Here is a 12,368-nt window from a genome sequence, read left to right as displayed (position 1 = left end):
AGGCGCGCGGGGAGCGCTGGCCTGGGGCCGCCTGAACAGCTGAGAGGCGCAGCACGGCGGCCCCAGGCTCGCGCTCCCCGCACGCTTCCGGAGCTTCGTGCGGGGAGCGGGAGCCTGGGGCTGCCTCCTCCGCGCCTCTCAGCTCCTCGCGCGCCCCTCCTGCCTGCCTCACTCACGGGGGGCGTCGGAGGGATCTTGGCACCAGGGTGTCAGATATGGTTAAGGCGGCCCTGATCTCCACCGTGATGATGAGACAGGATTTTTTTTTTTTGCATGAGCGTTTGGGGCTATGTTTTCATACAACGTGTGAGGCGGCGCTTCTGTAAACAAAGCATAGGCTGGACAATATCAAGTAGAAACATATCTCAATAACTTTTTGCAGGAGCATGTCTTGTTTGCCTTTCCCCATGAGGGTGCCATCCATGATAATAGAAGCTAAATGGAAATAAGAGAGTTATGTGTACATAGCCTGAATTATAACAATAATTTATTATTTATACCCCAGCCACTCTGGGTGGCTCCCAGCAGAATATTAAAACCACGATAGAACATCAACCATTAAAAACTTCCCTAAACAGGGCTGCCTTCAGATGTCTTCTAACAGTCAGACAGTTGTTTATTTCCTTGACATCTGATGGGAGGGTGGGCCACCACCGAGAAGGCCCTCTGCCTGGTTCCCTGTAACTTTGCTTCTCGCAGTGAGGGAACCGCCAGAAGGCCCTCGGAGCTGGACCTCAGTGTCTGGGCTGAATGATGGCGGTGGAGACGCTCCTTCAAGGTATACCAATCGCTTTCCTGCCAAGACCCTTAACAAGATAGGCTTCAGCACCCAATGCCTCTGTTGTCAGAAGGACCGACATCTCAAAGACATAATGGTTTGTGCACATGTCTGCATCTGTATAATTGCTCCTTCCTGTGTGTTGTGCAGCTCATATGCAGTCAAAAAATTAATCTTGGGTCCCCTGAAATAGCAAACGGGTTGGCCTTTGTGCATGCAACCCTTTACAAGAGGTGGCTAGTGTTTGGCTGGAACAAGCTCCTGTTCCCGCAGATGGGAGCAGCTTGTGTCCTGCATGTCAACAGCTGTGTAGTGTGGCCTGCCGAGTGCTTGGGGAGCTGGCCGGCGGGCTGTGTGGGTCATAATAAGTTCTGCAAGCTTTCCCAAGGGTTGCTGTTTCAGTCTTGAGCAAAGAGGTCTGGCACTCCAGGTACCTGAGTTAGGTGAGCCAGAATCTGTCAGGTTTGGCCATGTACTGTAGAGCCAGGGGTGGGGTGGGGGAACCTGTGGCCCTCCAGATGTTGGGACTTCAAATCCTATCAGCCCTATATCCGGCACGGCCAATGGTCAGTGATGATGGGGGGGGGGGTAAAAATCCAGCAATGCATGGAGGCCGCAGGTTCCCTATAGAGCAGTGGTTCCCAACAGGTGGTCCGGGGACCCCCAGGGGTCCGCGAGCTATGCCAGAGGGGTCCGCAAGATGCTATTAGAATAAAAAATATATTAAATATATTTCGTATGATAACAGATTTTTTGTTTTGGCCGCTTCCTGCATGAGCAGAGTCTAGCGCAAAACTAGAATTAGATAGAGGCAGTAGTTCTGCTGTATGCCGTTAGGTGGCGCTTTACAAACACTACTGTTTTGCAAAGAGGCAGCACACGCATTCTACTAACGCTCACCTCCCCAAGATGCTTTGCGCGCGTCGGCTTCATTTGTGCGCTACTGCGCAGGTACCCTGTCTTCTCCATTCCCCTCCCTCCTCCCTGGCGCGCGCTGCCTCTTTGCAAAACAGTAGTGTTTTTAAACAAAGCGTTGTTTTTCGCGGAAGCTACAGTTCACGTAGTTAAAAATGGACCGTTGGTTAAAAAGTGGTTCGTTAAAACGACAAAGGCCTACAGATGAAGAGGAAGAACTGTAAAAAACGTATAAATATAAAATATAAAAAGACTCTTAATTTGGCTCTCACTTTTTAATTTTAGGATTAGGAATTAATGGGGGTCCTTGTCACAATAGCGGCTCGATGAGGGGTCCTCGAGAAAATTTTGTTGGGAACCCCTGCTATAGAGCTAAAGTGTGTCAACAAAACTCTAGCTTATCAAAGAACTGTGACGTATGGGATTTTTCGCATGTTTTGAGATGATTTTCAAATCAAGCACATTTCTAATGAACTGACAAAGTTGCTACGTTTGGGTGGTATCTAGCTAACGTGTCCTATCAACGCAAGGATTTAAGCCCCCCCCCCCATTTTACCAGAATATCTTACTTATTTTATTTTATTTTTATAAACAAATTTGATTTTCCAGATTAGAATTTACATTCGCATAACAACATAATATATACATATAAGCGAGATTCCAAAGAAACTCCTGGACTTCCCTCTTCTCCTTTGTGGGGGTCTTATTGTTAATCCTTTCCTTCCGCATCTTTTATAATACAGTAATCCAACTTTTTAATATCTCCGTTATGTCCAAAGCTCATCGCTACACTACAAGTGTTATTCCAACCCCACTAACGATTTTAACTGTTTACAATGGCTTTTAAGATAAACTATAAATTCCCCCCATTCCTTATTAAAGTTTTGGTCTAGTCAGAATATCTTAAGGACTTAAGGAAATCATTGCTGGGTCAGGCCAAAGGTTCACCTCAGCCAGAATCCTGTATCTCACAGTGGCCAATCCAGGGCTTCTGTGGAACGCACAAACATCCACTTAATCTGTTAATGTTACCTCTGCTAATCTTCGGAGGGCCAGGAAAGTAAACAGGACTAGAGGAGAGGGCCAGTGTCTGAGGATGGAATCCAGGTGGATGGTATTTATTTTGAGCCGGACAGTGGTTGTGTGTACACACCCCATGTATTTAAAGCACACAGACACCTCACGAAACCTAGGAGTGATAGTTCACACCTCAAGGAGCTGCAATTCTCAGGACCCTTAACAAACCATAGTCCCCATTAATATTTTTGGGGTGGGGTGACATGCTTTAAATGTACGGGTGAAACTCGGAAAATTAGAATATCATCGAAAAGTGCATTTATTTCAGTAAAGCAACTTACTGTTTTTTATTTTTATTTTACTTTACAAATGCTTTCTTTTGGAAATTCCACAGTAATAAAACAAATAGTTACAATAATACAAAAATAAACAAAAATAAAGATCGCTATTACATTTCGTTAATTACTACATTCCATTCATAATTGACCCGCCTAACGGCAAATAATTACAATTACAACAAATAAAGGCTCGACATATCTTGCTTTGCATGTCGTGCATCTATCTCATATATTGGTTTCACCTTTTAAGTTGCATCATTGAAATAAATGCACTTTTCGACGGTATTCTAATTTTCCGAGTTTCACCTGTATGCAGCCTGAGTTTGTATAACAGGGCAGCTCCTTACAGTTCACAGCTCAGGCCTGCTTTCAATGCAAACGCCGACATGTTTTTTTTAAAAATAAACAAATGAAATAAAAAACCCGTCCTCCCTGCGTTCTCATCGTCGCATATGGCTGCAGCTCCAGCATAGCGTATTCTCAGCATTCAGGCCCCTGCATGCTAAAATTGTCCAAACAAAACCAGTGACCCTGTTTAAATGTGATAAGAAGCATGTGGATCCCTGAAACGGCCTTAAAACACACAGGCCGTGCTTGATGTTGCTGTGTTGTAAACCAGGCCTCATCATTAGGGCCGCCTTGTCTCTTGGTTTGGCCTGTTAAGCTGCTGTAGCTTCTAGCCTCTGCCACAAATACCCAGCATTTCCTGGCTCCATCCAGAGCTCTGCTAAGATTCTGCTTCTGTTGTTTCCCCCCCCAGGTTGAATTTACTTTGGGGGAGGTGGTCGCAAAAAAGGGAGGGGAGAGAATAATTCCTTATTTGCCACCAGAGGGCCTTGGCTATTGCTGAGGGAGGGCTTCACTCTCTCTTTCTCTCTCCTTAACGGCTTCTCAAAGATTTGAGCTTCCTGGGTCAAAAGAAAATGCTGCAGTTGCTTCCTTCACGAAATCATAGAATTGTAGAGTTGGAAGGGAAGGATCATCTAGTCCAACCCAATGCAACGCAGGGATTGAACCTGCGACCTTGGTGTTATCAGCACCATGCTCTAATCCAGGGGTTCCCAACAAAATTTTCTCGGGGACCCCTCATCGAGCCGCTATTGTGACAAGGACCCCCATTAATTCCTAATCCTAAAATTAAAAAGTGAGAGCCAAATTAAGAATCTTTTTATATTTTATATTTATACGTTTTTTAGTTACAACAGAGTACTCCATCAGTATACAGTTAGTTTTAATTTTCAGTTCTTAATGAGATGAGTTAAATCTGCCCTTTGAGTCCATTATTTCTGAAATATTAGGTTCCAAACTTGAAACTTTCACTCTGAAATCCGACCGCATGTCGAGCCGATTCCTATATTTGCTTTTCATGAAACACATGGAAGAAAATGCTTGCTTTGTTTACAAACACTACTGTTTTGCAAAGAGGCACCGCGCGCCAGGGAGGAGGGAGGGGAATGGAGAAGACAGGGTACCTGCGCAGTAGCGCACAAATGAAGCCAACGCGCGCAAAGCATCTTGGGGAGGTGAGCGTTAGTAGAATGTGCGCGCTGCCTCTTTGCAAAACAGACTCTGCGCTAGACTCTGCTCATGCAGGAAGCGGCCAAAACAAAAAATCTGTTATCATATGAAATATATTTAATATATTTTTTATTCTAATAGCATCTTGCGGACCCCTCTGGCATAGATCGCAGACCCCTGGGGGTCCGCGGACCACCTGCTGGGAACCACTGCTCTAATCAACTGAGCTACGGACCTGTCTGGAACGGATTAATCCACTTTCCATTACTTTCAATGGGAAAGTTCACTTCAGGTTAAGTACGCTTCAGGTTAAGTACGGACTTCCAGAACCAATTGTGTTTGTAAACTGAGGTATCACTGTATCTATTTCCTCAGTAGTTTCCTCCTGGGGCAGTGGAGGAGAAGCCACACACAGTGGAGGTGGGGGAGGTGGTTGAGTGCCCATAGCTGGAACAACCAGCATCTCTCAAGGCAGCCATGAATTTCTGAGCGAGAAAATCTGGGTAACCCACGACCAAACAAATACTTGGGGTTAGGTCAGGGTGCAAGCCGCATTTCCTTAGGGAAGCGGGTCTAGCTCAGCAGTCCTGGTATCATGTAGTCTTCAACTGCTGGGTTAGGACCTGCTAGTGGGTCGCGGTGGCCTTATCCAAGTTGGTTTGCAACAGGAGCACTACCCAGCATGCAAAACATACAACGAAAGATTAAGAGAGGGGTCCCCAAATGCATGTTTGGTGGGTCTGAAAGCAGGGCCATCTTAAGCTCATCCAGCGCCCTGGCACTAAGGTCCCTCCAGCGCCCCCCTCCAGAGCCCCTCCAAGGACCCGGGAGTGCCAAGCGGACCGCGGCAGCAGCGGGAGGCCACCTCCGAGGACTCCGCGCTGCGCCTCCTCGTTTCTCCAGCGCTGGGTTCCGCTCAGTCAAGCTTCGCCACCAGCGCGTGCACCGCGGGACCAGCAAGAGCTGCTTGGGCGCTGTGCTGGGGAAACGAGAAGGAGGCGCAGCGCGGAGTCCTCGGAGAAGGAGAGAGACGCGGTGCAGCCTCTCAGCTCGTGGAGCGCAGTCCTGGCCAGATCGCCAGAACCCTGCGCTCACTTAGCGCCCTTCCAGCGCCCGGCGCCGTGGTTCTCCGCGCCACTAGCCTCTATGGCTAGGATGGGCCTGTCTGAAAGCACTGAAGACACCTGCAACAGAACTGCCTCTTCAAGAGAGGGAAACGCTCAGGTACGGATTGCACCACTGTACTTTCTTGGGCAGGGGGTCAGCAAACTTTTTCAGCAGGGGGCCGGTCCACTGTCCCTCAGACCTTGTGGGGGGCCGGACTATATTTTGAAAAATATATATGAATGAATTCCTATGCCCCACAAATAACACAGATGCATTTTAAATAAAAGGACACATTCTACTCATGTAAAAACACCAGGCAGGCCCCACAAATAACCCAGAGATGCATTTTAAAAATCTACTCATGTAAAAACATGCTGATTCCCGGACCATCCGCGGGCCGGATTTAGAATGCGATTGGGCCACATCCGGCCCCCGGACCTTAGTTTGGGGACCCAGAAACTGGACTGTGTGCGGGCACTGTTTGGAAGCATCTGCGGCTGCATACACACGCCATACGTTCAAATCCCATCTCCCCACAAAAAAAACTGTTTACACTACAATTCCCAGTACTATAGTTCCCAGGGCTCTTGAGGAGACGCGGGGAACGCGCTTCAGACGTCGCGGCGCGCCCGCAGCAGCTGAATGAATGGGGCGAGGTATCCACAGCTACGGCCACCAGATGGCTCTCGCTATTGCAGACGCCCGCCGTCCCGCTCTCCTTCCTTGCTTTCTCCACTCTCGCTTTTGAGGTGGGGCTTCCCAGGTTAGGCGATTATGCTGCTTCCTGTCACCACTCCTCCGCCACACGGCGACCCCCAAACCCGAGCTACGCCTCCGCTTCGGATGGAAGCGATCGCGCGCGCAGGGGAGGAGGAGGAGGAGGAGAAGCCTTGATCTCGCCGCCGCACCTGCGCTGCGCCGAGGCGCCGCTGCGCTCCTGGATGCCCGGGCCAAGGAACAAGGCGCAGCCCCGATCGCCTGCCTTCTTCCACCCCAGCCCCCTGCGGGATCGATGGCTGGAGGATCGCTGCCTCTGCAGGGCTCTCCCCCGGAGGTTTCCTTCCGCGAGCTCCAGGCACCGATCCGCTGACGGCGCCTGCAAAAGGGGCCCGCCCACATCAGGACGGGAGAAAGCGAAAAGACATCCCAGAAAGCGAAAGCCACGCCTAGTCCCTTTCGACCGGTTAACGTCCCTCTGTCCTTTCGTGGAGGCTGTCAGAGTAAGCGCGGCTTCTCTCTCCCCGTCTGGGCTGCGCCTCATTCGCAACAGTGTGCAGAATGCAGAGAGAAAGGCACCTCTCTGCTCTGTCCCTCCCGAGGCGCAGCGTCTCCTTCAGGCCCATAGAGGGTCGCTGTGCCTTTAAGAGTTGCACGGAGGGCAGAATTCCGTCAGGTGCAGCTTTCCCGGCACGCGGGAGCAGCTGGTGCATCTTCTGCGGGGCTGTTAAAGAGGCATGAAATATCCAAAACAAGGCAGGAGCCTCTTCCGGGCCTGGGTAACCTGCACAGAAGTGGCAGCCCTGGCAGTGGCTTGGACCAGATGGCCTGGGGTCTTAAGGAGGGGGAAGAGTTGGTTGATCGCTGCCACCAGTTTTATTTTTTCCCTTTCAAAGCCCCTCTGTCTTTTACAGTTCCTGTGAAGGGCAGGTGTCAAAGCAGATGAATGCCATACCTCAGAGCATATACTTGCATGCAGATGGCCCCAGCTTCAATCCCCAGGTAGGGCTGGGAAAGACTGGGAGACTCTGGAGAGCCGCCTGCCAGTCAGAGTAGACAATACGGAGCTAGAATGGACCAATGGAATAAGATAGTTTCCTACTATGTGGCAGAAAATTGTGCCCATTGGATTTCTCCCTGACATGCAACCACAGAATGTACAGGAGCTGGATTTTTTTTTTTTGGTGTGCTCATTTAAATAAAAGGGGTAACCTTCCTATAAATGTCCAGTAAGGTCAAAGTGGGAAAGGCTTGGCTAAAGCTCGAGAAAAGACAGACTGTTTTAAGGTGCAGATGTGAGCAACCTGTGGCCCATTAGATGTTGTGGGACCTCAGCTCTCATCATTCCTTTTTTTGTTTTTGTTTTCATTTATTTAATTACACTTTTCAAGTTTATACCGGTAGATTTCACTAATTTTATACATTTCACTAATTTTACAATCATTTTGACATTTCAAATCTTGACTTCCTTCCCCCTCTTTCTGCGGTTCCTTAAATTTGTTTTTTAATAGCTTCTGCACATCCAAATTAACTTAATCCACTCATTTATTCATCTTCTTTAAATATATACTCTTATGGAACGGCAGGTTATTACAATAATCCTACCAATGTTTTTATCTGTTTATAATTTATCAGAAAATATTCAATAAACCATTTCCATTCTTTTGCAAAAAAATATATAAATGTTATCTTGATTTCTTAGGCTTCCGGTAAGTTTCGCCATTTCTGCATATTCCATAGGTTTTCGTATCCATTCTTCCTTTTGCTGGGACTTCTGCTTCTTTCCATTTTTGGGCGAGTAACATTCTTGCCGCTGTAGTAGCATACATGAATAAGTTTCTATACATTTTAACTAGCTCTGTCCCTATAACTCCCATTGTTCCTAACACCATTGATAACTGCTGGCTGCTGGGAGATGGGGTGCCAGAACATCTTTTTTTCCTTTTCTTTTAATTTACGGTATTCATTTTATAAGAAACTACAACAAACAAATAACATTTCTAACAAACAAAAAATGAACAAAATAGTACAAACAAACTAATAATTTTTTTAAAAAATTCATTAAAAAATATTTCTTATATAAATCTTATTTTCTTTCACATCTCAAATGACTTCCCTCATTCCCTGCTTTCTGACTTTCATTATAATACAGTACATTTTTAGCGGTTTATTCTCCATCATTTAAAAACCAAATCTTAATTTAAATATTCCATATTCTATTAACCAAATATTTAAATTCTACGATTGCTAACACTACTTCAAAATCTTATTTTAATGCTTATAGCCTATAAAATCTCCACGAAGGAAATACTTTTCTAAATATTGCAATATTTTTTCAAATATATTTTATTTCCGCCCCCAATCTTCTTCCACCGTCTCTTCCTTCTGGTCACGTAGTCTCCCAGTCATTTCGGTGAGTTCCATAAAGTCTGGGGGTCCCAGAACATCTAGAGGGCAGCAGGTTCTCCATCCCTGATGCGAGCCATAAGTAACATGTGAACAGCTCTCTCTCTCTCTCTCTTTATCTGAACAGGTGATGGAACGACAAGGCGGGCTCTAGGAGGACACTGTTTCGTTCCAGTGAAACCTAAGTGAGATGCCTCCCAAAAGATCAAAAGGGAAAACACCTCAGACCTCAGGTCAGAATAGGCGGCCGAAGGGTCGGCGGCCGTCGGATGACCAGGAGCAGAGCCGCCTCCTGTTGGAGGGAAAGGGGGCTGGCCCCCCTGATAAAAAGGCGAGGAAGCGCAAAGGCCTCGCTGCCCCGCAGAGGACCTGCTCCGGAGAGAACCCCAACATCTGCACCGAGTGCGGGCAGACCTTTGCGCAGAGCTCGGACCTGATCAACCACCAGAGGATCCACACGGGGGAGAAGCCCTACAGGTGCCTGGACTGCGGGAAGATGTTCAGCGTCAGCTCCAACCTGAGCCGGCACCAGAGGATCCACACGGGCGAGAAGCCGTACCTGTGCTCCGAGTGCGGGAAAAGCTTCACCGACAAGTCGACCTTGGTCCAGCACGTCCGGACGCACACCGGGGAGAAGCCCTACCAGTGCATCGACTGCGGGAAGACGTTCAGCCGCAGCTCCCACCACAAGCGCCACCTGAAGAGCCCGCCGGGCAAGAAGCCGGGCAAATGCAGCCACCCGGAGGGCTCCCCCGCCAACAAGGCCTCGCCTCCCGGCAAAGCCAAGAAGGCCAGGGCCTCGAGGAAGCAGAACTCCCCCTTTGAAATCCCCCACACATGCGCCGAGTGCTGGCAGAGCTTCAACCAGACGTCGGACCTGGTCAAGCACATGCGCATCCACACCGGGGAGAAGCCCTTTGAGTGCAACCATTGCGGGAAGTGCTTCAACGTCAGCTCCAACCTGATCCGCCACAAGAGGATCCACACGGGCGAGAAGCCCTACACCTGCTCCGACTGCGGGAAGAGCTTCACCGACAAGTCCACCCTCACCCAACACAACCGCATCCACACGGGCGAGAAGCCCTACACCTGCACATACTGCGGGAAAAGCTTCAGTCGCAGCTCTCACCACAAGAGGCACCAGCGGATTCACGCCGGAGAGAACCCCGTCTCTTTCCTGCCCCTGTGGCCTTACCCTAACCAAATGTACTGACGGTGACTCTAACTATGCCTGCGTGTCGTTTACATAGCTGCCAAGTTCCGGATTGAAAAATCCAGGACCAGCAGCGGCGCGGCACCGGAAGTCACTTCTGTGCGATTTCCGGACATGCATAGAAGCAACTTCTGGCACTGCGGCCATTTTGGAAATGGGCAGAGCGGTGCCAGAAGTCGCTTCTATGCACTTCCAGACATGTGTAGAAGCAACTTCTGGCACTGCGGCCATTTTGGAAATGGGCAGAGCGGTGCCAGAAGTCGCTTCTATGTTTTGGAAATGGGCAGAGTGGTGCCAGAAGTCGCTTCTATGCCTTTCCAGACATGCGTAGAAGCAACTTCTGGCGCTGCGGCCATTTTGGAAATGGGCAGAGCGGCACCGGAAGTCGCTTCTACGCACTTCCGGACATGCGTAGAAGCGACTTCCGATGCCAGCACCACCCGATTTCCGGTGCCCATACATGGGCAGAGCGGCACCAGAAACATGACTGCCGGCAGGAGCTGCTTTCCGGGGGATTTACGGGATATAAATCCATTCGGGAGACCAGCGGGAAACGGTAAGAAAATACGGGGGTTTCCCGGGGAAAACGGGGTACTTGGCAGCTATGGTCGTTTAACGCAGACAAAATTTTTTTGGGGGGGATCTCTAGGCCGGCTGCACCCCAACTGTGACCTCGCAACATCAACACTTCCCTGTTTTTTGATATCGCCTTCACTTGTTCCTGCAGTGGTTCGAGGCGGATCACTAGACCCACCCTGGCCTGCCAAGCTGATCCCTGACATTCCACAAGAGCACCAAGAGCGAACTTCAACCCCCAGCTCTCCCAACTCAAAAATCTGTCTCAAGTAATTTGGTGGATGTGATTGGAGCTCATTCATAAGGGCTTTTCTTTCATACTTCTCTTTTGCAAAGGGCCACCTGCTATCGGGTCCTTTCTTTAAGTACCCTTTTTTATTTAATATCAACCAAGATGTGCAGGTTATAGGTTTTTTTTAATATAAAAAACTCAGTTAATAGCAATATTATTGCAATGTAATAAAGAAGTCATGATGCATGTGGTTTTCATATTTATAACCAGTGTTACAGTCCTGAACAGGCAGCATCTTGTTGGTGAGCTTATTAAGAGCGTAGGAAGTAGATGAAGAATTTCTGCAAAGCGGTTCACTTACAATGCCCTCTTACATGTGTCTTTCCCCCACCCCAATAGAACTCAATGGGACTTACTCTGTGCAAAGTGTGGGTTAACATTGCTGCTTTAATGCTTAAGTGGCTTTGAGTTGTTGGCCTCCATCTGTCTCGAGAGGCAATGGAGTCCACCTCCGGGGGGTGAAGTCAAACAGCTGTCTTAGCAGCACCAAAGTGGCTGCCTGGAGGCACAAGCCTGAGCAGTGTGTCTGGAGGCCCTGGGCTGCCCAGACAACAAGACTCCCAATCTCTTGTCCTCGCTGATGTGCTCCAAAGGAAAGCAGAGCAATATGTTGGGCAATAGCTTGGCTGCAGGCAGCGGTGGAGCAAGCCGATCGGGCACCTGGGGCGCATAGGTGCCAAGTTCCGGATTGAAAAATCCGGGATCAGCAGCGCCGCGGCACCGGACGTCGCTTCTATGCACTTCCGGATATGCATAGAAGCGACTTCTGGCACTGTGGACATTTTGGAAATGGGCACAGCGGCATTGGAAGTCGCTTCTACACATGGCCGCCGGCAGGAGCTCCGTAATCTGGGCGGAATGCGGGGTATTTTGCCATTCGGGACACCTGTGGAAAACGGTAAGAAAACACGGGGGTTTCCCGGGGAAACGGGGTACTTGGCAGCTATGCTGGGGTGGCGTGTGTTCCCTGTGCCCAGGGGTGGGGCCAGCTGCTCGCGGGGGCAGGGCCTGACGGGGCAGGATGCTCCACGGGGCCTCCAAGGATTCTGCCTGCCTCCTCCCACTCAGCCACCCTACAGCTGGGGGGGAGGCAGCGGGAAGACCGTTTGGGGCAGCGCAGAGCCTCCAGGCACCCAAGCCACCGCGTCACTCCCAGGAGAGACGCGTGGCTCGGGCGCGCTGCAGGCCCTGCGGTGAGTGCCACCTGGCATTTCGTCACCCCCCCTCAGTGGTGACACCCGGGGTGGCCCGCCCCCACCGCACTCCCCTTCCTCCGCCCCTGGCTGCAGGAGTGGCTGGAAAGTAGGCGCCATCCAGTGTCTCCGCTCTAGATTTGTTTAGGGTTTACTCCTTAGCCTTTTCTTCTTCTGAAGATGTCCCACAAGAGGTTTAGGATCAGAGTTTTCCTTCTCCTAGAAGGGCTACCTTCACAAGAGGTTTAGGATCAGAGTTTTCCTTCTCCTAGAAGGGCTACCTTCTCGGGTTGATGAG

At 49.5% G+C, this 12,368-nt stretch overlaps 1 protein-coding gene across 1 annotated transcript; it reads left to right on the top strand.

The window, feature by feature from the left end:
• Positions 1-6,422: 6,422 nt before the first annotated feature.
• LOC118080905 (zinc finger protein 501) lies at positions 6,423-11,063 on the top strand. Its single transcript, XM_035106924.2, has 2 exons — positions 6,423-6,893; positions 8,924-11,063. The coding sequence occupies exon 2, from the start codon at positions 8,987-8,989 to the stop codon at positions 10,007-10,009; it is 1,023 nt and encodes a 340-aa protein (XP_034962815.1). The 5' UTR covers positions 6,423-6,893; positions 8,924-8,986; the 3' UTR covers positions 10,010-11,063.
• Positions 11,064-12,368: the final 1,305 nt, after the last annotated feature.

This window comes from Zootoca vivipara, chromosome 2 (assembly GCF_963506605.1).
Source record: "Zootoca vivipara chromosome 2, rZooViv1.1, whole genome shotgun sequence".
Lineage (NCBI taxonomy): Eukaryota > Metazoa > Chordata > Lepidosauria > Squamata > Lacertidae > Zootoca > Zootoca vivipara.
Note: the sequence above shows the minus strand (reverse complement) of the source record. Positions and strands in the feature narration are given on the sequence as shown.